This window comes from Vitis vinifera, chromosome 6, assembly GCF_030704535.1.
Source record: "Vitis vinifera cultivar Pinot Noir 40024 chromosome 6, ASM3070453v1".
Lineage (NCBI taxonomy): Eukaryota > Viridiplantae > Streptophyta > Magnoliopsida > Vitales > Vitaceae > Vitis > Vitis vinifera.
In genome coordinates, this window is record NC_081810.1 from 18,124,515 (window position 1) to 18,148,722 (window position 24,208).

At 35.1% G+C, this 24,208-nt stretch overlaps 1 protein-coding gene across 1 annotated transcript in view; it reads left to right on the forward strand.

Annotated features, from left to right (window-relative positions):
* Positions 1-24,208, forward strand: part of LOC100244477 (uncharacterized) — a 119,648-nt gene that overhangs the window by 25,797 nt on the left and 69,643 nt on the right. The window contains exons 4-12 of the mRNA XM_010653244.3: positions 4,392-4,528; positions 4,626-4,716; positions 4,885-4,967; positions 5,087-5,193; positions 11,035-11,187; positions 14,735-14,799; positions 19,380-19,467; positions 19,586-19,664; positions 19,781-19,889. Coding sequence (XP_010651546.1) covers positions 4,392-4,528; positions 4,626-4,716; positions 4,885-4,967; positions 5,087-5,193; positions 11,035-11,187; positions 14,735-14,799; positions 19,380-19,467; positions 19,586-19,664; positions 19,781-19,889 — 912 coding nt within the window. The remainder of the gene's footprint in view (positions 1-4,391; positions 4,529-4,625; positions 4,717-4,884; positions 4,968-5,086; positions 5,194-11,034; positions 11,188-14,734; positions 14,800-19,379; positions 19,468-19,585; positions 19,665-19,780; positions 19,890-24,208) is intronic.

Sequence of the window (24,208 nt, forward strand, 5' to 3'; positions counted from 1 at the left end):
GTAGCCTCCTTAACACCTTTCTCTCAATCCTTTTGATCAAAACCCTTGCCCATTATAAATTCTTCCTTCTCGCAATCTCCTCATCCACCTTTTAAAAGCTCCCAAAAGGATCACCCACTTGCTTGAAGAAATCTTTGTCCCAAAGGAAAATGGAAGACCCAAAATCCTCAACTAAGCATAATTAGCTTGAGCACCTTCTTTGAAACAACCAGTCTTTGGGCCTCAACTGTCCAACATTAGGGACTTTTGTTTAAAAACACACACCCCTTCTTGTAGCACCCTTTCCACCTCCCCTGCAAGTTCAAATTCAAACCAAATCCAGGAGCCTCCTAACTAGGACAATGTAAAGTTCCCTTTTTGTCTCTAGTGATACCTTGCCCACTCGTGGAGAACATCCCCTTTAGTCTCCAATAACCTTGTACAAAAGCTTATTTATACCATTGTTATTAATCTTCTTAAGGGCCACTAAACATGCAAAAGGCTCGAACCTTTGGGGGCCTTTTGTTTTCTGAACTAATTAGATAAAAGTAGTCAAGTTAGCACTTGAGGAGAGGAATAGAGGAATTGATGAAGGATTTGGAAGAGAAGATACTTCAACTGTATAGGTTCCAACAAGTTTCATCAAGCTAAAAAAATTAAATAAAAAAAACAAAAAACAAAAAAAGCAAGCAAACAAACAAAGAACTAAAAAACGGAGGTCAGATTGGTGATTTCTCTATCTTTAAGATTTATTTAATTTTGTTTTTTTTTTGGAAAATAAAGTTTTGGGAAAATGAAGTATTAGATTGTAGATGGATGTGAATAGTAAAATAAATTCTCCATTTTGAGGTCTTTAATAGGTTGGAAAAGATATGAAGTGGTTGTTCCCCCAACCTACAAAGAACTAAAAAATCCTAGTGGTTGGTTAAATCTGATGATGTGTTCGATATAAGAAGAGAAATAACTTTCCATGGATACCTATTTAATTTCCTCAATTCCAAAGGTTCTTCTTAGCCTCTTGCCATATCAAAGTCGTTCTTACTGAATAATTGTGAAGAACTTATAGAGAAATTTCCCATTTAATCCTACATTTTTGACTCATCTCTTCTTTCCTCATTAGGTTGTTAGGTTCTGATTTCCTCAAAACTTAAGGGATTTATGATATTTTGTTAAAAAGCTTTGCTTTTTAATAGGAGTCTAAACTTATTGCCTTGAAGAAAAGTAGCATTTTATCTTTCAAATAGCCAAAGTCCTTGTTACATTCTCTAGGGCTATAACTTCATTGACCTTCAGCTTATGCATGAATTTATGATCCTTCTAATTGTCAAACAAGAATACCAGCTAACCTCTTGATGGATAGCAAAAAAATTTAGATGTTGAAGCCACATATCTCAAAGCAAAAGGGATTACTAGAAAGAAAAAAAGGGAATTGAACCTTAATGAAAATAATTAGAAATCCAAATGAAACTTATGTTACATGGGCTAGGGTATGATTATTGGGAGCGTGTCTATCTAGGTGTTTGATCTTTCACATTTTAAATTTTAGGATGCAGGAACTCAACTAAAAAAAGGGTCTTGAATCAAGGTTCAAAGTATCGCTCGAGTCTGGTACGACTCAATTGAGTTGTATTCGCCGCGCTAAGCTTCGCAACAAGTCCGATACCTAATACATGTTTTGCACTAACTTGGCAAAAAATTGGTAAAACTCGTTTTGGTTCTCCAAAAGTACATTGAGTTAACTCGGATCCATGGTTTAAACCCACAAAACAATCTTCTTCGCTGTTGTTGGATTGAACAACGATGAGTGGTAGCACTAGGATTGGTTGAGGCATCGTTTTGATCTTGACCTTCTTCTTCAATCTTCAGTGCTTACTTGCGGGTCATGACGATGCCATTGAACATCAATATCATCTTTGTTGATGGTTGGCAATGAATTGGGTGGGTGGGATGACAATGCTTCTACATTTCCTCTTTCTTGGTTTGGAAGTGTTGGTGCTGTTGAATAGTATTGTCTTCATTGATGGTCAACAAGGAGTTGGGTCTTTGTTAATGGTTGGCGATGAGTTAGGTGGGACGATGCCTCATTGCCCTTTTCTTGGTTTGGAATTTAGGAATTAGGAAAGTAGCAATTGGAGTAGATTTAGGAAATTTTAACAATATTCCTTTTATGAAATTAAATATTCCTAATGTATGACAATTTATTTATAAAATTAATTATATAGGATATTTATATGGAATTAAAAACATAACAAATTGAAATATGATAAATGTTACAAGTATTAAATATGGATATATAATAATTTTAAAATAGATATGAATATTAATTATTAATAATAAATTAATTAATTTAATTATATAAATATAAAAATTAAATATATAATGAAATGCCATAAAACATAATAATAGAATTTTAGAATATTTTTAGTATATTGATATATATTTATAGTTAAATATTTAATATTGATTAATTATATTTAATAGTTTAAAATTATATGTTAATGTAACAAATATTAAATGAAAGAAGTTTATTTTATTAATTTGAGTACATTTAATTGTGTTTAATTTTTTTTTTTTTTTACTATTGTAATAATTTTTTAAAATATATTTTAGTTTTAAATTAGTATATTTTGCGTATCGGTCGATACTTGTCCAAGATGCTAAGGTTGATATGCCTCAAGACCTTTGAGTCAATTATTGATACTGCGACTTTGAACCATGTCTTGAATGGTACTTGAATATGACATAATAAAAGAAAAAAATCAATTATAAATTCATTGAAACCTAAAGAATAATATATCCTTGATTAAACAATCTCTTTCTATTTCTCTCCCCACATCGTTCCTCTTTTATCCCTATATTTTTCTAAGAAAAAAAAAGTCAATATTTAAAGCAAATTAGGAATATTTGACAAGAATGTCCCACTCAACCTTTGTTAGGTCGGGTTGACACAGGTACGTTAGTGAAGTTGAAGAGTATAGGTAATAATTGTCATAGGATGAAGGAATCAAGTCACACATACTTTGATATAGTATAGACCCTCTTGGTTTATTATTGGGACTCAAATGACATTAAAATTAACTCCCAAATACCAATATAGCGAGCCTAACCTAGAAAGAAGTGACATTTCATCCCAAAGGTTTGCTTTCAGGTGAGGCCTATTGGGGCTTGTAATCTATTTACACCCAGAGATCCTCTAGATCACCCAACTTAAACCTAACAAAAACCAAGAATGATCCTAAGACAAGTTCCCTCTTCTTAAGGGAACATGTATCTCAAATCACTATAATACCTTCAGAGGCTGCATAAACTGAAAAAAGGTCCAATCCTTGTATTTGGTGATGAGGATGAATCTTGAAGATATATATCAAGAAAGAGAATTAGTATGAGTTGCATTAAAGTATGATTAGTATTACTTGGTATCAAAGGGATGAATTGATATTAATAATATTATATTTTCTTTCATTGCAAGGTTGCAACCCTTAATGGTGAGACTCCATTGATTTTCTTTTAGGCGAGACTCGTAGAAGGCCTTAGTGAGACTTTAAGGTTTTCCATCTTTTCTTCATTGTTTCTTCTTTCTCTTTATTTCTTATTTTATACTTTTCTCTACCATAAAATTTATTCCTTGTTCCTCTCCTTACACCCTAAAAATATAACCCTAGTCCACCTACCCTTGAGTGTAGGCAACCATCCTAGGGTTGTCCTACATCATCTGACCTCTTAATTTTATAAATCAAACCTTCTATCAATGTATGCCAATTTCCTTTCTTGAAGCATGACCATGTAAAGAGAAGAACGTCCTATAACTATACCAATCACTCTTTTATTTCTAAAACCCAACTCTAACATTCCAGCGTCAAGGATGACCATTTAAAGAGAAGACTGGCCTATAGCTACAGCAATCACTCTTCCGTTGTTTCTAGAACCCTACCGTAACATTCCAGTAGGACTATGTAGTGAATCCAGTGACAGTTGGAGCAGATGTACCAGAATCAGAGCAAGGGGGTAGAGATCTAACATCTTCATTCATGTAATGGCTGAGCCCTAGTTGACCTGTCAGTGTCTCTTGAACTTTTCTCACTCAGATCAGTGACAAACAGGGTTGATCTCTTCTAAAGCAGGAGGGACATTCCCATGGGCCTCCATTAGCCTAATTGTAACCAATGTATTGGTTCTCTATTTTTCCAATGAAGTATAAAGCAAATGTATAACCAATTCAATAAATATTGCTGTTTTCTGCATAACCATTGTAGTTGGGGAGGCATCTGGAAATGTGGGGTGGGGCAAAAGGCTACTCATGGAATTGATCATCAACAAAATTGGCAGAGAACATAGCTAGGGATAGCTAGGAGTTCAATTCTTCTTAGTGACTACCTTTTGGTTTTTAATCATCAACCATTTCTTGGTTTCAGGTGATTGGTGAATGTCATTCAAGTAGAATTGATGATGAAGTTGCTGCAAAATATAGATTAATTAGTGGATCTCAGGACAGTGCGATATTTCTTGAATTTTGCCTTCATACAATTTTGTATCAACCACCAGCTCAAGGGTCTGGAATCCAGCTTTCTATGGAGCAGTAAATTGATCTTTGAACAATCCTTTTGTTGTACCTTAATTTTTTGTAATAGCTTACTCTTCCTTTGCAGTGGAGGATGTCCTGCTGGACTTTCAATTGCTCAAAGCAACCGTGTTACTGGAAAGCATCCGTTGAAAAGTGATGATCTTTTAATGAGAAAGGTGATTATAGGCACACCTTTAACATATCTTACTCTGGGGATTTTTCATGGTTTTTCCAATCTGTAATGTTTACTCTGTAACAATCACCTAAAAGTTTATTTTACCCAGTGTCAAGGAGCCAAAACAACTCAGGAGTTGTACTTTGTTTCTTTAATTTTCTGTCTTCAGTTAGGGATCCTTAATGTTGTTGAGAATATGGAGCTGGCTTCTGAGCTTGTTTATCCTCTCTATTTGGTTGCTTGTGCAGACTGGTACATTTTAATTTCCCTTTGTATTAACTTTCAAACTGAGCTACTTTTCTTTTTTCCATTTCATATTGTATTTTTGTTCTGTAGACCTGATATGTTGCTTAATCATTGTTATGTTCAAGGCAAGAGCCTGTTGTTAAGAGAGGAGAGGAGCTTCTGAAGAAGAAGGCTTCTGGTGCTAATTTAGATGACACAAACCTTATAAACAGACTATTTTTACTATTTAATGGTATGGAATGTGTACTTATTTTGTTTTGACTGAAAAGATACTTCATTTTTATTATTTCTTGTTATTTTTTTTGTTTAGCATATTCCTTGTGTTTTCCTTTTCTTTTCTGTTTTTATTAATATCAGATATCCCTTGTCAGTGTTCAGTTTCAGTCATCAGGTGTATTTAGGATATTTTAATTATAAATCTTATAGGAAGTGATGGGTGACTCCTAATTGGTGATAACTTATCTTTATTTACATTAAGTTAATGAACTTTTCAGCTCTGTATAAATGGTGGGAGAAAATGTGTACTTCTGTTAACCTACTTGTTGAAGTGAAATGTTTGAGCATAAACTTGGGTGTGACTATCTTTTTCTTTTATTTTTTTGAATTGGAAACAGGAATTCATGAGTTGTAAATCAAAGGCACAAAAGGATGAGGACCCTTTAAGGTCAAGGCACTAAAAAAGAGTTATAACTCAGGGATGCATGAAATCCCCCGCAGCCTATAGCAGTGAGGCACCTGCTTAGCCAACTTATTTGTTATCTACTTGGCTGATGAGAAATGGAAGTCTAAAAACCCAACTCTCTAGATCGTCCATTGATTTTGCAGAATTGATCATTCAATTTCTGAGGCTTGCTTCTCTTGTGAGACACATGAAATAATTGTGCCCAGGTCCCTTTCCATAAAAAAATAATTGATGCCCAGATGCATTGTCTGAGGCAAGTCTTCTCACAAGGCTAGAATCTTTGCATCTATAGTTTGTCTGACCTGAGTAGGCTTGGAAAAGCCTCTAACTACTCTGCACTAGTGGTCCTGAAAGAACCAACTATCTCTATTTATTCTAGGTTTCCCAAGGAGCATCCATCTGAGTTACACAAGGCAACTTATTGGAAGGGGTTTCCGCTTTGCACTCTCCTCCTGACTCTCTTAATATAGAAACAAAGTGCTCTTCAAATTGACATGATAGCACTCATTGGATACAAGGAAAACATGAGAAACTGATTTGGAAAGATAGAAAAGGAAGTACATTACGTTGCAGAATCACTTTGCAAGCCTCCATTTGTCCCTTGGCATTCCTTTCTAGCCAAATCACCTATCTAATAGCAAGTATAGGCACTCGCTAGAGAACCCTGGCCTTGGAATGTATTCTAAAACTCATAGAATCAATGACTATCATGTTAGTCACATTTCTAGGAATGGTCCAAGATCCTAGCAAGCTCAAATAACATGTTCCAGAATCCCAAAGTTATAGTACAATGAAGGACTATTTAATTGACTATTTCACCACAATCTGGACAAAGCATACAATGCTCATAGATAAGGGCTTTAAAAGTTTCATTTAAGTGCAACATTTCCTTCTTGTTTTCTTGTGGTTCACAAGTCAGGCAAAAGCAGTAACTTTAGGTGGTCATTTGGGATTTCCAAATAAATTGGTTGGAAGGAAAATAATTGCATCACGAATCATGAAAAAAGTATCTCAAGGAGAATAGACCTAATGCTATCAAAGATCACATTCTCTCATCAGGAAAAGACATTGAACCAATAGAGGTCATCAGTCTACTGTTATATGCCTATCAGTAAATAAATAAATAAATAAATAAATAAATCTCTTGGTCAAATACATTAAAGACTAAAGATGAAGATTGGTCTAGAATGAAAGAGGTGGAGAATCTTTGAACTTCACAACCAGAGAGAGGTTGGGATACTGGAATTAAAGTGGCTGATCTCCCTACCACAGGTTTTCCCGAAAATGAATATTTGAACTTGTCACCAACTGAAAAGTGAATGTACTGAGAGAAATCAGGGAAGCCTGGGGAAACTGCTTTGTATAGATGGTGGAATGGCTATCAAATCATAATGCTGGCATCCCATCCATTGGGACCAATCATATACTTTTTTAATAATCCTGTGCCATAAAGAGTCATCCCCTCTTAAAAATCTGCAGAATCACTTCCCAAGCCCAATCTCCCTTCATACTTTGACCAACACATGTGACTTTGATCTACCTTCCTTGATACTCGACCATTGGAAGTCTTGTTTGATTCTCTCAATCCTAGATGTGGCCTTGATAGGGATCCTGAAAACTGATAAATATTTACGAATATGAGCTGAACTAGATTGTACAAGTGTAATTTTTCTTTGTGATGCTTTTAAAGGTTTGAAGCCAAACAAGGATGCTTGTAAAGGTCAGAAATTCTTTTGCTTGTCATCTGTTGTCATCTTTCATATGGTCAGACATGAGTTTGGGTTCTCATACCATTGGTTGATGTTTGAGGACTAGCTGCATTTTCTGGTGGTTGTGTAAGGGCTAGCTGCCTTAATACTTGGTGATTTGAGGCCTATTATGTGCGTCTGCCGTGCTTAGTTATGGTTAGCTTTATATATTAGTTTGTTGCTACTTGCATACTTCATAAACTCTCAATAGTTGTTTGGGTTGTTCCCTGTTCCACAGAGCCCTTGAACTTGGAAGTGCCAGTTTGATTTATAGTAGGTCTTTGGTAAAGCATCTGAACTTTTGTAGTGATATGTTATGCTAGTGTTGATATGTCTTCATTTGGTGCATCTTGTGCTCTAAACAACAAGAAACTAAGAGAGAATTGTTTGAGTGAAAAATGTTATTTCATTGATTATGAGAATGAGATACACGTACACTACTTATAGGCCATACAAGGCGCTACAAAAGGAACAAAATAATAAAAAAGAAATTGAATAATTATACAACCAACTTTCCTAATTTACAGAGTTGACTAGGCCTATATTTAAACATAAAATACAACTAGGTAATCCTTAGAGATCAACAATAAATCTTAGCCGAATATTCTCATTTCCAATAATCCCTAGAGATCAACAATAAATCTCAGTCGAATATTCTCCTTTTCAACACTCCCCCTCAAACTGGTTTGAAGATATCTTCCATAGCCAGCTTGCCTATTAATTTCTTAATTGTTTCTTAGATAGTCCTTTTGTAAGAACATCTGCAATCTGTTCGTTCTCTACTTTCTCCTTGATGAAGTGCTTGTCTACCTCAACATGCTTGGTTCTGTCATGAAGAATAGGATTATATGCTATTGAGATTTCTATTTTGTTATCACAATATGCCTTTATCGGAGAGGGACTTGAGACCTTCAGTTTGTCTAAGATTCTCTTAACCCACATCACCTCACAAATTCCATGGGCAATTGATCTAAATTTGAATTCAACACTACTTCTAGCCACTACAGCTTCTAGGCACCACATTTGCTTTTTACTATGTCAAGTAACAAGGTTTTCTCCAACAAAAGTACAGTAGCCAAAGGTTGGCCTTCTATCGGTTTTACTCCAATCTTAATCTGCATCTATATATATTTCAATTTGTAGGTGACTATGCTTTTCAAACAGTAAACCCATCCTTGGTGATCCCTTTAAGTACCTTAGGATTCTATACACCGCCTCAAAGTGTTTTGGACCTGGTGAGTGCATAAATTGGCTTATCATGCTCACTTCAAAAGCTATATTTGGGCGGGTATGCGATAGATAAATCAGTCTATCAACCAGCTTCTGAAATTGTTCCCTATTCTTCACATCTTCAGGTTTAGCAGATTGGAGCTTCAAATTAGGTTCAATTGGTGTCTCTACTGCCTTGCAACCGAGTATACCTGTCTTTCCAAGAAGATCCAACACATATTTTTGTTGAGAAACACAAATGCCCTTTTTACAATTGGCAAACTCCATCCAAGAAAATACTCTATGGATCCCAAGCCCTTGATTTCAAAGTCATCAACAGGAACTCTTTTGAGTCTTTTGAGCTCAACATGATCATCACTTGTTAATATTATATCATCAACAAAAACAATCAAAATAGCAATCTTTCCTTCTTTTGAGTGCTTATAGAACATAGTGTGATTTGCCTGACTTTGTGTATATCCGTGACCCTTTACAACTTTCTCATATTGCTCAAACCATGCTTTGGGAGATTGTTTGAAGCTATATAAGGATTTTTTTTAGTCTACACACTTTCCTTTCACCAAGATGTTTTTCAAAGCCCACTGGTAGGCTCATAAAGACTTCCTCTTCCAAATCTCCGTTTAAGAATGTGTTTTTAACATCTAGTTGGTGTAAGGGCTGGTCAAGACTAACGACTAAGGATAGCAAGACACGGATTGAATTAATCTTTGCGATTGGAGCAAAAGTCTCTTGGTAATCAATATCATGTGTTTGTCCAAATCCTTTGGCCTCTAAACACTCCTTGTACCTTTCTACACTTCGATTAGCTCTACACTTAACCGTAAACACCCATTTGCATCCTACCGTTTTCTTCTTCCTTAGTAAGTTAACTATCTCCCAAGTCCCATTTTTTTTTTTTGAAAGCATTCATCTCTTCCTGAATTGCTAATTTCCAATTTGTATTATCTAAGGCTTGCTGAATGGTTCTTGAGATACACAGGTGAGAGATTTTTGAGGTGAAAGCTTTATGAGAATTAGAAAGCCTGTGGTAAGACGCATATTTAGCAATGGAATGTTTTGTATAGATTCGATCTCCCTTTCTAAGTGCTATAGGTACATCAAGATAAAAAATAGTAGGGGTGGAATTTGACAAAGAAGGATTAAAATTACATGGTTTTCAGTAGGCTTTGAAGGAGGGGTGAATCCAGATGAGACTTTAGACATTGTGAGAGGCTAGGATTTCAATTTGAGAGGAAAAAAAATGTGGAGTTTACCAAGGAATAAGTCTTGGTATTTTTTTCTAAATTCAGAAATAAAGTTCCTGTTTTGATACCATCTAAACAACAAGAAACTAGGAGAGAATTGTTTGAGTGAAAGATGGTATTTCATTGATTATGAGAATGGTATACATGTACACTACTTATAGGGCATACAAGACACAAAAAAAAGAACAAAATAATAAAAAAGGTGCAAAATAATTATACAATCAACTTTCCTAATTTAGAGAGTTGACTAGGCCTATATTGAAACATAAAATACTGCTAAGTAATCCCTAGAGATCAGCAATAAATTTCAGCCGAATATTCTCCTTTCCAATAATTCCTAGAGATCAACAATAAATCTCACCCGAATATTCTCCTTTTCAACATGTACCTTAACTTTTCTATTTGGAGAAGCTGAATGTGTGTAATACTGACTCTGAATCATCAGTATTCTGTTCACTACTGTTAGGTTAGAAGGTTCAAACTACCTGATGGAGTCATCAAAGAAATTATCTCTTGATGTGAAGGGGGGAGTTTGGGTATGCAAATGGGTCACAGAAGAGTCTGGAAGTTTTTCCATTCATGTTAGGAGAAGAAATCTGGTTATTTGATTGAGATGTCATAGTTAATCTTATTTATGCAGCTTGTGATTACCAGTACCTTTATTTTTGTAAGGACTGCTAAAGAGGTCTAGGATGCAGTATGAAGGTCTGAGAGCGGGTGTGGAAGCATGGAAGTGAAATTTAGAGTTTATTGTACCTTGCAGACTCTTCCAGGAAGGGTAGAGAACTGTCCCTAATGCCTCTAAATAAATATCTAAGACTTCTATAGCTGGAAATCTTTCAAATCCAAAACATGCTCAACAGTCTCTAATTAAGGAGCAAAGGAATAGACACCCTGTACTGAATAATTGTCGCATATGCCCATAAATCACAGTAAGATTATCTGAATATCACAATACTATATGCTAGTTTGCTTAGGCAGGAATTTGTTGTTGAGGAGTTCATTTATTTGCTATTAACAATTTTAGCTCTTGGCTATTTTAGTTAATCTCTTGGTTATTAGTCATTCAGTTTTTGCATTGGTTTGACAGAAGCCCACACTGGGGGATTGTTTCCTTTTTTTTACTCCACTCCTACGCATTTTTAGTTCATAATTGGTTTTATTTGCAGGGACTGCTGGTACTGAGAATATTGCTCCAGAATCTAAGGTAAATCCTGGGAATTCTGGTTTAAGAGGAAGACTGATGTCTATCTTCTGCCGGTCAATTACAGCAGCCAATAGTTTTCCATCAACTTTACAATGCATTTTTGGTTGCATATATGGTAAGCAGCATTTTCTTCTCTACAGCAAAAAGTTTAGACTTTTGTTTGTAGAGTAAAACACTTGACTAAATATTGGTGGTTCACTATGATTCTTAGGATTGTTTATCATGCTATATCACTTTATCTATTGACATTGGATTACAGATAATCTGTTTAGAGAGAATAACTCAAGTCTCCAAATATGATATAAAATTGTGTTCTATATTTGTTAACCTACCAACTTTCCCAAAAGCTTAAGTTGTTATGATGTAAAAATGTGCCTTTTCCCTAGCCAATTTCATTTGAAAGTTGAAAATCCTCTCAATTGGTTGGTGACTGATAGAAAAGTAAATATAAATAATCTACTTTAGCTTAGGAGGCCTTATCAAGTCATTAGCATGATCATTGTGTTTTGTGCTTGAGGAGTAGGGAACTTTTTGGCCACCTCTTTCTCCAATGTTCCCTTGTTGTAGAGTTATCATAGTCTCTTTTTTAAAAGTGGTAACCTAGGTAGTTCATGGAGGTGTTTTTAATATGATGCTCATGTCTTTTTTGGGGGTTTTTAGAAACCCTTAGATGCATGGATCTATGAGGAGGGAGCCATCCTAGCAATCTTGTGGGTTATTCGTTGAGAAAGAGATGCTAAGGTTTTTCAAGATAGGAGGACATCGTCATGTGAATTGTGAGAAAATATGTTTTTTCGTACGTCTCTTTGGATGTTGGTTACAAAAGAGTTCTTAGGAGTTCCCCTTAGCACCTTTTTGAGGGGTCAGACTTCTTTATGCTTCCTAGATAGTCAGTGGTGGATATAGATGTTGAGTTGGTTCCTTCGCCAGCTGGTGTTAAATTTGATGCATGTTATGTGGGAAATCCAGATGAGATGGTTATGGAAGGAATATAGATGAGATTATTTGAGTTTTTTCAAAGAGTAAGGGTAGATCTAGCTTTTGAGTTTGGAGTTCTTGCTTTTTGTGAGGGTCTCAAGTTGTAAGAGGGCTGGGGAGTGATCAATCTAAGGGTGTGTTTGGTATGCCAGAATACGAATGAGAATGGAGGTAAATCACAATACCATGTAAAAGAGAAGAATCAAAATATGATAATAGTGAGTTTGGTTTCCATGAGAATAGATCTTTGATTCCCATTTCAATTTCTGATAAGTAATTCAAATGTAGTAATGAATAAAAAATGGATTGAATTTCCCATTCTCACTTCCTATTCCAGCATTCTAACTTAAAAGAGTTTGACCTGTGGTTTTAGGTATGCTACTTTTGTTGTTTATTTTCTATTTTTTAAAGTAACTTTACTCTTTTTCTTTTATCAAAACAAAAACATATTCACAAAAAATATGAGATTACAAGAGAAGAATGAGAAATCTTTTCTTAAATTACAAAACCTGATAAAAAATAGAGGAAAAGAAGTATGCTCATATAAACATCAACATGACTTGAAATTGCTATTTTAACTCCTTGTGATCTACATATCAAAATCCAATCAAGTTAAATAACGTTGAGAGGAATGCCATTGAAAGTTATAGTAGCAGATGCCTAAAAAAATCAATAGAAATGGATTAGATCCCATATCATCTATGAAGCTCTCCACTTGTCTTCAAAGATCCTCACATTTCTTTCTCGCCATACTATTCAAGTCAATGTAAGACAAGCTATTTGCCATAGAATTGTGCCTTCAATAGTGCTCTTTAAAGCCCTAAAGGAAATGTTCAACCTGTCATTGATACATCTAGGAGGAACATAATCTAATCTGGCTAGTTTGAATAACTTGTCTCGTATCTCCAAAGTTGTTAGACAATGTAAAAGAAGGTGATCTATTGAATCTCCACTGCACATACACGAAGTGCAACAATCTGGACTAAGAGTTTTGAAAGATCTTCTCACCTTAAGTAAGTCATTGGTATTAACCTGCTTATTGGCCACTAACCAAGCAAATGCCTTGACCTTCAATGGGGCTTTTGATTTCATATGAATTTTGATGGAGAGAAGAAAATTGGAATTAATTGATTGGATAAGGAAAAAGAAAGATTTGTTTGAAACAAAGCCGGAAGATGCTAATGACCCAACTCTCACATCTAGGGAAGATAGTGATAGGTTTACACCATTGAGAATACACATGAGACTTTCAAGATCTTTTATCGTCAAATTGATGTAGATTCACCTGAAGTTAAAGTTCCAAGTTACAGGGGAAGAGAGTATAAGAATAGATGAAATAGGAGAAATTTTAATTGATGTAACTCTATAAATAATAGAAAGTTGAGAACCTAAAGGTTGATCCCCTCACCATAAGTCTTCTCAAAAATGGATCTTTGTCCATTATCCACTAAAAAACGGGTATGACTAGAGAAATCTTGGAAAGCCTAAGCAATGGATTTAAAGGGCAACAATGCAACCATTTTACTAAAATGTTAGTGTCCAAACCTTTTGGATCTGTCCCATAGATGCTCAAGATAACCTTGTGCTAAAGAACTATACTCTCCATAGGAAACCTCCAAAGCAAGTTCCCTAAGAGGGCCATGTTCCTCAAAGATGTTCCCTTGAAACCCAACCCTTCTTCCTTAAGCTTACACACTTGGATCCAACTAAACGGATGATCTCTCTTTCCCTCCCTAAATCCCGACCAAAGAAAATCCTTTTGCATTTTCTCAATCCTTGTTGCCACTGAGGATGAGATCTTGTACAATGAAAGGAAATAACTAGGGATGAACAACAAACAAGATTGAATTAGAGTTATTCTTCTACCTAAGGACAAAAATGTTTTTTTTTTTTTTCCACCCATCCAATCTCTTTGAAATTCTATCTATGACGGGATTCCGAATGATGGTAGCCTTAGGATTTCCCCTTAATGGAAGACCCAAATAGGTTAAAGGCCATTTAGAAACTTTACATTCTAACATGGAAACCAATCTAGAAATTTGATCCCAACTCGTATTGATTCCTAACAACGTGCTGTTGTGTAAATTAATCTTTGGTCCTGAAATGGGCCCAAAAATCATTAGGATAATATTACAATTTGCAACTCTTTTGCATTGACATTAGAAAAAAGAATAGTGTGTTTTGCAAGCTAAAAATGTAACACCATAGTTTTACTCCTCCCTAGTCTCTGTGAGGAACCTTTCCAGAGTGCCACTTTCCTTTGCTCTTATTTGTAGTCTACTTAAAATGTTTGTTGCAATGGTAAAAAGAAAAGGAGAAAGAGGATCTCATTGCTTTAATCCTCTTGTTGCTTTAAACCATCCCTTGGCATTTCCATTCATTAAGACTGCGGAACTTGTTGAGGACAAACATCCCCTCATCCATGATCTCCATTTAGTACTTGTCTAGTGGATGGTCCAAAAATTACACATTTTTTTTTTTTTTCATATTCCACTAATCATTGAAGAAGTGTCTTATCCCAATCAATGGGGGTCGGGTTAATGGTGTAGCTGACTTGATTTTTTTTTAAATATAGTTTTTATGTTGGTATAAGATATGTCATTTCCACGTTTTGTGTTGGGAAAGTAGTTTCAAATTTGTATTGTGATGCTTGTTAATAAAAAGAAAATTTTTGTTTGTGATAGGAAGTGGTACCACCTCAAGATTGAAGCAGATGGGAATGGAATTTACGGTGTGGGTTTTCAAACATGTAAGGGCCTTAGAATTTGTTTCATTTCAATTTTTATTTTTTTAATTTTTAATACTTAGCAAACTGATAACTTGCACATGAGAAAAGAACGAATGAATATTGATTTTGATTTCACAAAAAACTAATTAATTATTTGCATCAACACATCAGAAAGTTAGCAGACACAAATTACTATATCTTTTGAAAATCTTATCTTTATTCCTTTAAAATGACATACAATTGATCATCACTGTAATGGAAACCACTTAGACCAGAAAACTAAGTAATTAATTATTTGTATCAACACATCAGAAAGTTAGCAAACAAAAATTATGATATCTATTGAATATCTTCTCTTTATGCCTTTAAAATGACATAAAATTGATTATCACTGTAATGGGAACCATTTAGACCATAAAGACCTTTAAAGAAATCTGTATGAAGTCCTAGGATTGCTTTTTACACTCCATTTGAGAAGCTTTTCAGATGCTACCTATCAAAGGAAAACAAACTATAAAAAAGGCCATAAGAGGATTAAATGATGATTCTTCCAGGTCAAAATTATTGGCACAAAACCTCTGTTATATATGCAGAATGCAAAGGCTCCAGCCTTATGAGTTCCCCCACTATGTGCAAATAGATGATTTTCATGCTCCTTTAATACGAAAAAAATAATTATTAATAGAAGAACAGAAAATAAAAGAAGGATGCTAGATTGTTAAAGGAGAAAGAACAAAAACAAAAAACAGTGATTACAAAGAAATATGACTGTCATCCTTTCCTTGACTCAGATGCATGATCTGCATGTCTGGCTATATATCTTAATAAATGACATGAAAATTCTATTTAGAGCCATTATCCAATTAAATACTTAAACTTAGGAGGAGCTAGTGAAATGTTGATCACCTTTTCCAGGAGAGGTTTTGTTGGGTAGAGGTATTTTGTCCTTGTAATGACCTCTCAAACAGGAATTGGGACTGTCGAATATTATATTGGCTATTTTCATTTCTTTACCATTTTCTGTTATTCTTCCTCATCCCTGACTCCTAGAATCCTACTGCCTCTTGTGCAACAGTTGTTATAGTAATGTCATCCAAAAATGACACAGCATGCACAACACGTGTCATGGTAATGCCCTCCAAAAATATGACTTGGAAGGATGCATTTGGTCCCACAATGAAGCTTTATGCTTATGTTCTGGGTGCCTCCTTGTGGGGAATCTTTGGATGGCATTACCATGCACAACATATGTCATGGTAATGCCCTCCAAAAATATGACTTGGAAGGATGCATTTGGTCCCACAACGGAGCTTTATGCTGTCAACTTGGCCTCTATACTCTGTGATATTGACCACCATACAAAATAATTAACTGTCTTACCTTTATGTTTCGGGTTTTGCTGTATGTTCTGGGTGTCTCCTTGTGGGGAATCTTTGGATGCAATTTTTGCAAAATATTTCTCTTTTGTTGGAAGGAGCTTCATATGTTCTTGTATGAGGTCCAAAAGCTGTACCATTTTGCAGCAAAAAGTAGTTCCTGCTCCTGTGTGCTAGGTTTTGAGCACTAATGTCTGCACCATTGTTCTTTTCTATAGTTAGGATAGTGGATTTTTGTTTTGCCAGTTTAAAGGTGTTGCAGTACTTTCGTTATCTCATTTCCTTTAATATGGTTTGTGGTTGGTTATCTATATTGTTTTTGCTTTTCTTTTCTTTTTCCCGAACTTTTTTTTTTTTTCTGTTGATTCTACACTTGAGTTGGTTGATTTCCTTTCATGGACAATAGATAATCCGATCATCCATTGAAGCTATTGGGGATTTGAAAGTTTCATTTGCAAGGTAGAGCAGGCCTATATCATGATGAAGATCAATAAAATGATTGTGTCTTGATTGGCAATTGTCAACTGTCATTTGCTTTCCTGTCCGTGTGTGGCCATGGTGATTTGGTAGAATGGTCCCCCCAAGTTAAACACCATTTTCCAGAATTGTGCTAGGGAACTCCAAGGAGAAGGATACTGGTAGTGCCCTGAATTTAGATTTTCTGTCAGTATATCTTGATGATATGAATGATTCTCTTGTTATCAAGGTATCCCCTTGGTAGTAGGGATGTTCCATGGAAAATTTTTGCTCAAGATTTTGGTTTGATTTCTAAGTATCAGATATTTTTAGATGATGTGAAGCCACTGTATGATACCTTTGTTCTGAGATGATGCAATCCAGATACATCCAAGAAGCTCCATAAATATCAGGCAAGCCCTTCAATGTGGTTGAAGTGCCAAGTAGAGTTCTTTCATTCTTCTTTGGAGGAAATTCTTTTCATCCTTGGTTATCAATATTCAGGAATTAGTAGTGGCAGCCAAATCTAAGTAGGCTAGGTTGGATTGGGATCTTTTTGAGGTTGGGGTTCATAGGGAGGTTCTTGTCTTTGGAGGAATATTTCCATGTTTAGTTTATTTTACAAAATTGGGTTGGGTTTCTTGTCCATATTGTATGATGCTGGAGGTTTTGGTTTGACCTTTCATGTCAGCACTTATTTTTGTGTCAATTGTTTGGTAGATTTTTACCATGTTTTAAAACTAATGATTTGGTCTATATTGTTTATCTCAGATTCAAAACTAAAGTTATTTTTTACATTGATGTAAGCCTTCAGGATTGGAATTCCATTCTCCAGAAAACATCTTGCTTCTGTGGTGTAAGCATAGAGCATTTCAGTGTTAGGAGGTTAGAGACAGATGACTGTTTTGCAAGTTCTAGATCTCCATGGTCGGATCATTTCAAGGTGTCTGATGGAGGGATTTGTCGTGGAAAATGTTATTTGAAGACCCTGTCATGTTTATGTTGTAGAAAATGTGATTGGAATCATTAAAATTAATGATTTGTTAGCAGGAAGCGGATGATCCTAATTGATGTCTGGTATTCCTGGATTTTGGAGTGTTTTTATGTGCTATTTTTTGTTTTCATGGTTCCTTCTCTTGTTATGCCTCTTCCTGAACAAGCTTTTATGAAAGAAGGATGGAAAATGAGAGGCCCTGAAAGATAAAAGGTGGTTGTGCATTGTTGAGAGCATTCATGTTATAAATATTAGCAATAAATGGAGAAAATCATTTCTTGCAATTATACTTGGTAAATTAAAAGATGCCTATACATTGTTGGAACTAATGGGTTTAAAGTCATATCAATGAATATGAATTGTCATATTGTTACTACTGCTTTTGTAGAGTTGTTCTTATATAAAAAAAATTGAGAAGAACATTTTCCCTTGTATTACTGATAGATAACTTTTGAATTTAACTGTTACTATTATTTAAGTTTATCAATTGATTTAAAAAATTTGATGCATGAGTTATAATTTTAGATTAATAATTTACTTTAGAAAGGGTTAGTACTAAGGTAGCAAAGGCTAGAGATGGGTGGGACACAAACCACTATCCTGTATGGCTATTGTTTGCTTTGAATCTATTTGTCCTGACAGCTTTAGAGGGCATCTACACATTCTAGTGGAGCCATCGTTTGTGAGTGCTAAGAACTCCTCTCCCAGGCGAATCAAATCTCCCTGTACTTCCCGAAAGGTTTGAATTTGATACCATAGGTCAGAACCTGCTGTCCTATGTAGATATTGTCAATGTGAGTAAGCATGCTAGAGAAGTCACCTCTTATGATTGCCAAAAATTTCTTTCCTCACCCCTTGACGAATAGAGATCTCACTTGACTTTTTTAACCCTGGGTGCACAAGGTTCTCTTGGTAGTGAAGTCCATGAAATCCTAGGACAATGCTAAGATAGTCCCCTAGTTAGTGGTTTCTGTTGGCAAAAGAGGCTTAGGGGGAGGGAGTGGTGGGTTTGGGGTTGTTTCTGGAGAGCTGTAATGAGTATGGCACTAGACTTTTGTTCAATTCTCTAGGAGGAATCTGATGTGCTATGGTTGGAATCTGTTGACTGAATTGTTCTCGTCTCTAGCAGATGAAATAATCAAGGGTAGAATTATAAAGGTAAACAACATCCTCATTGAATTCTTTTTTACCTTTTATCATCCTTGTCGACTTCGGCCATTTTTTGAAACAGGAATCAGGCTGCAGGGATCTCTACTAAAATTTTGCCCTCATTATATGTCCTACATGCCTATTGATAAGATGTACTTGATGGGTGTCTCCAACAAAGAAAGACAAGACAAAGTCCTATTTAGACTCACATTGGATATATACATGTCAATCTGGCCTAGGTGATAGAATGAGAAAAGGAGATCATTTAGCTGTGTGCCTATTTCCTAAGATCTCAGGTTTAGAATTTGATACTTAAATAAACAACAGTACAGGACATTTGTCCTGCATCCATGTAATAAAGGTTACAAATCACATGTTCCAGTAACTTTCAAGAATATCAGGCACTGACAAGTTAGCTTCTATGTTGCCTCAAATATCATTATGTTTGCTTGGAGAGTTTTCTTATCAGTTGCAAATAGAAGTTTAAAGAAAACAAAAGGAAATGTAGCTTTATTTTGTATCTTGTTGTCTCATCTTTAGATTTTATTTTTATTTTTATTTCTTATTTTTTGCTTTTGAACCTCTTATTCTCTTTTTCTTATATCACTTTTTATTTCTTGATGTAGGCAAGAATAGATCAGTTGAAGCTTATGGGCCCTGTCATACTGAATGGAATTTTGAAGTCCTTAGATGGCTATTCAACTTCAGATTCAGGTTTGCTCTTAATGGAATCTATGCTCTTTGAATCTTGCTCCTGTATTCAATAATGCCTTGCTGCTAGTGGTTGGAATCTATATAAATCTATATTTATCCAAATAGCTATTTCATGCAGATGCTATTGCTAGGGAAACCAAAACCTTTGCCTTTCAAGCAATTGGTTTGCTTGCAAAGCGAATGCCTCAACTTTTCAGGCATTTTCCTCCTTAAACTATGTTACATTTGCTTAATCTTTTTTACTTGGCTTTTATTTTTAGTTATTTTGTTTTTTTAAATGGATAATCTGAGGGCCATTGCCTCCTTCTCTTAGAGATAAGATCGACATGGCCATTCGGATTTTTAGTGCATTGAAATCAGAGGCTCAGTTTCTTCGCCCAGTTATTCAAGAAGCAACCATTTCCCTTGCTTTTGCATACAAGGTAACTCAATATTTCAACTCTCTTGTGGTTAGATAGGGTGTTCATTTCCTCGTTCTCATGTAATGCCAACTTATTGGCAAGGAAGGAAAACTTCTTATTTTCTTGTGTACAACAAATAGTGCATCTCCATCAATATTGGTTGCAAATCATAAAAGTATTTTGATCATGAATTTTGTTGAAAAATGTTTTGACTTTTTTAGGAGCTATTTTCTAGGATAATTAGTGGTGATAAGTCGGTTTGGTTACTTGTAGTCTTGTTTTTCTTTGATGGGAGGATTCCTCATCCTTCTAATTGTACCTTCTTTTTATCAATATATTCCTTTGTCGTTTCCTATCAAAAAAAAAAAAAAAAAGTCTGTTTGGTAGACCTACAAATCATGGATAGTTATCTCCTATTTTAAATTAGTTTCCTCTTCCAAGTAGGATTACTATTGTAATAAATTCTACTTCTATATGTTTGTAAAGTCTATATATATTCCGTATCTGTTGTATTCATTTTTTTTTTTCTGTATCAATAGCCTTTTAAAACACTATATAGCATGATTGGTCATTTCAATGAAACTTGATATTGGCCACGCATACTTTTCTTTTCAATGGAAAAATAGATGTGGGATGCCATGGATTCAAATGGGGAAAACTTGGCTCAAAATTTTGGGATAAGAACTAAAATTCGTGAAATGAAATAGGGCAGCCAAAGCGTGACCTAATATTACAGTCTGTGAAGGTGTCTATGGGAGGAACCAAACTACTATTATGCTGTTGAATGGCATTACACCAATGATAGTGCTTGGTATAAGAAGATGCTTGAAAAATATAGGGCTTAGATTAGATGAAGCTAAGAGGGGAGTTATTGGCAAGGGCCCTCTTTCCTCCTATCCGTGGACTGTTTGCTATATTAGGAGGGAAGAGAGCAAGAGGAATGTGATGATTGGAGGACAACAAGTCAACTAATCAACAGAAAACTCTGCTTTGATTTCTGTAACACCTAAGCATGCCTTGACAAGTGGATAGAAGGCTTTCAAGAAGGGAGAACAGAGGAGTGACAAAGTTTGGTGCAACTATTGCGGCCAGCCAAGGCATACTAGAGAGACACGTTGGAAGCTTCATGACAAGCTTGCAAATTAGAAGAACACAAAATTTTGCAACAAGAACAATCATACTTTCCTAGAAGGACAAGATTATGTAGTGAACTAGTGTTCTTCTTAATCCATTGAGGATGAATTCATGTTGTAACATTGTAGATTCGAGCACCCTAAGGATGAAATCATGTTGTAACATTGTAGATTAGAGCACCTTAGTTTTCCTTATTTGGCAAAAGTTGTTTCCTTTGTTATTCAAAATAAGTCTTTCTTTGTATCAGTGCAAAAGTTGTGAATTATCAAAACATCAAAGAGCTCATTTTCCATCATAGCCTCATGAAACTGGACCATTTGTTCTTGTGCATATAGATATTTTGCACCCTTCACATGTGACTAAAATTTCGAGAACTAGATGGTTCATTACTTTTATTAATGATCACATGTCTTTATTGACCCTATTTGCTTAAAGAAAAATCTAAGGTGAAATTTCCATTCCATGGTAAAAAAACCAATTTGGAATACTTCTAAGAATAGATAATGGGAATGAGTAATTTTCAAATATCTTGGGGATTTTTTTGTCAGAAAATTGAGTTGTTCACCAATCATCATGTGTCTATGTACCATAACAACATGGTATTGCTAAGAGAAAAAAGCTAACATTTATTGGAAGTTGAACGCTCATTAATGTTCACCACTTGGGAAGCAGTTCTCTTAGCTTCCTATTTTATAAATTGCATGCCTACACGCATTCTGAACTTTCAAACTCCTTTGAGTGCATTCATAGAAATTTATCCTCAAACTAAACTCTTTACCTCTCTCCCACTCAAAGTCTTTGGTTATGTAGCCTTTGTTCATATGTATAATCACCTTAGAAGCAAATTAGACCCAAAGGTTGTCAAATGTGATTCTGTGTGATTTTCACCTACTCAAAAAGGGTATAAGTGCTATGATCCTGTATCTAAAAAGTTGTTTGTCATTGTTGATGTCACATTCTTTAAAAAGAAGCCTTTCTTTCCCCAAACATCTTTTCAATGTTGGGGGGGGAGGAGGAATTCTAGGGAAGATCAATTTTGGGAAAATCTTTCTATGCCTATTGTTCAAACCTCGAGTGTCTAACATGAATTGCCACTAAGGGTGACAAAGTTTGATACGATTCACTAACATGACTCAAATCTAACATATTTTTCATGGGTTTGGTTTCAACATTATCATGTTTTGTTCATATTATGAGTATCGTCGTGTTTGGATCGTATTCGTGTCAACTTGAATAACCTATTTAGTAAATAAGTTGTTTTTGGGTCAATCTGAAACACGAATTTGACCTAAATTGACCTATTTAATAATTATGTTGATTAACTTGATCATGACTATAACCTATTTAACTCACATTTGATTCATTTAAAATTTGATTTTGAATAAATAGGTCAATTGAACCAACCTTTGGGAACCCAATATCCAAGACTATTTAGAGTAGTCTTGGATAAAAACATTCCTATTTCTTTAGTTCTCGGTTCTACTCGTCCTTTCTCTTGGAATTTAATTTTTCGTCGTAACCTTTTAGATTCTGAGATAGAGGACTTAGAAGGCCTCATGTGGTCACTTGATGGATTGCATCTATCTCCTTCGGTTCCAGATGCCAGATTTTGGCCATTATCTTCTTTAGGGCTTTTTTAAGTCAAATCCTTCTTTCTAGCATTATCTCAATTTTCTGGATCTCCTCAAGTTTTTCCTTCTAAGTTCGTTTGGAATTCTCAAGTTCCTTTCAAAGTGAAGTCCTTTGTCTGGTTAGTGGCACACAATAAGGTGAATACTAATGACATGCTACAAGTGAGAAGACCCTACAAAGCCCTTAGTCCTGATATTTGTATTCTGTGCATGAAGCATGGGGAATCAGCAGATCATCTTTTTCTTCATTGTTCCTTGACGATTGGGTTGTGGCATAGATTATTTCAGTTAGCTAAGATGGATTGGGTCCCCTTGAGGAGCATCTTTGACATGATGTCCATCAAATTTAATGGTTTTGGTTCATCTAAGAGGGGGATAGTTTTGTGGCAAGCTGCAAGCATCGCTCTAATTTGGGTTGTGTGGTGGGAAAGAAACACGAGGATTTTTTAGGATAAAGCAAGGAATTCATAGTATCTTTGGGACTCTATTGTTTTCCTTGCTTCTCTTTGGACTTTTTGTTCCAAGGTTTTTAAGGGGACTCCTCTTAATGTGTTACAACTTGATTGGTTAGCGGTGTGTACTCCATAAGGAATGGTCCTTTATAGAGAGTTCGCTTGTTTTACAGTGTAATTTCTTGTAGTTTAGTTTTCTTTGGCGGGAGGATTTCTCATCCTTCTTTTTGTACTTCTTTTTATCTATCAATATATCTCTGTGTTGTTTCCAATAAAAAAATAAAAATAAATAGGTCAATTGAGTTCTAAACATATTGGTTTGAGAAGTTAATCATATTGATTCAAACAAGACCTAACTTGATCTGATTATAAATAAATCCTAATTACTAAAGGGGTTATATGATGTGTTACCTATTTAATAATTTTGTCATATTCGAGTTCATGCTTTTAAACCAATCATTATTTATGTCGTGTTTGGGTTGGCTATTTAATGGAGTGCCTGAGTTTTGACATGACACAAACATGACCTACCGACATGAATTGCAATCTCTAGTTTCCACTTTCATCTCCCAATTCTTTAGTGCCACAAACTATGATTGAAAGACAGGTTGTAGATGAAGTCCAACGCCTTGAGCTTCATGTCTATTCTAGGCAACTTAATAAAGAAGGACAGAACATGATCATCCTCTATGAGTGCACAATCATTACTTAGATCCAAATGCTACAAAATAGAAGTTATAGGTACCTCTATCACTTGATAAATTGTTGAATGAATATTCTTATATATCTTAAGGGTATTTATACAAAGTACACAAGACAAATTTAAGATAGCCGATTACACAAAATAATTGACAACTATATAGAATAAAAATAAATCATAACTACACAATCAGTTGTACACATACATCACACTGTACGCAGATTTGTACACAACTGACTCTCTCTTTCAAGTTGGTGCATAGATATCGCACAGTCCCAACTTTGATAATGATGCATAGAATGGACACTAGTAACAACATGAGTTATCATATCCACCATACCTTGAGGTAGACTTTCTATCCAATCTAGATTTGACAAACTTAACCCTTAATATCTAGATGTCCGTGTTTAGAGAACATAATAC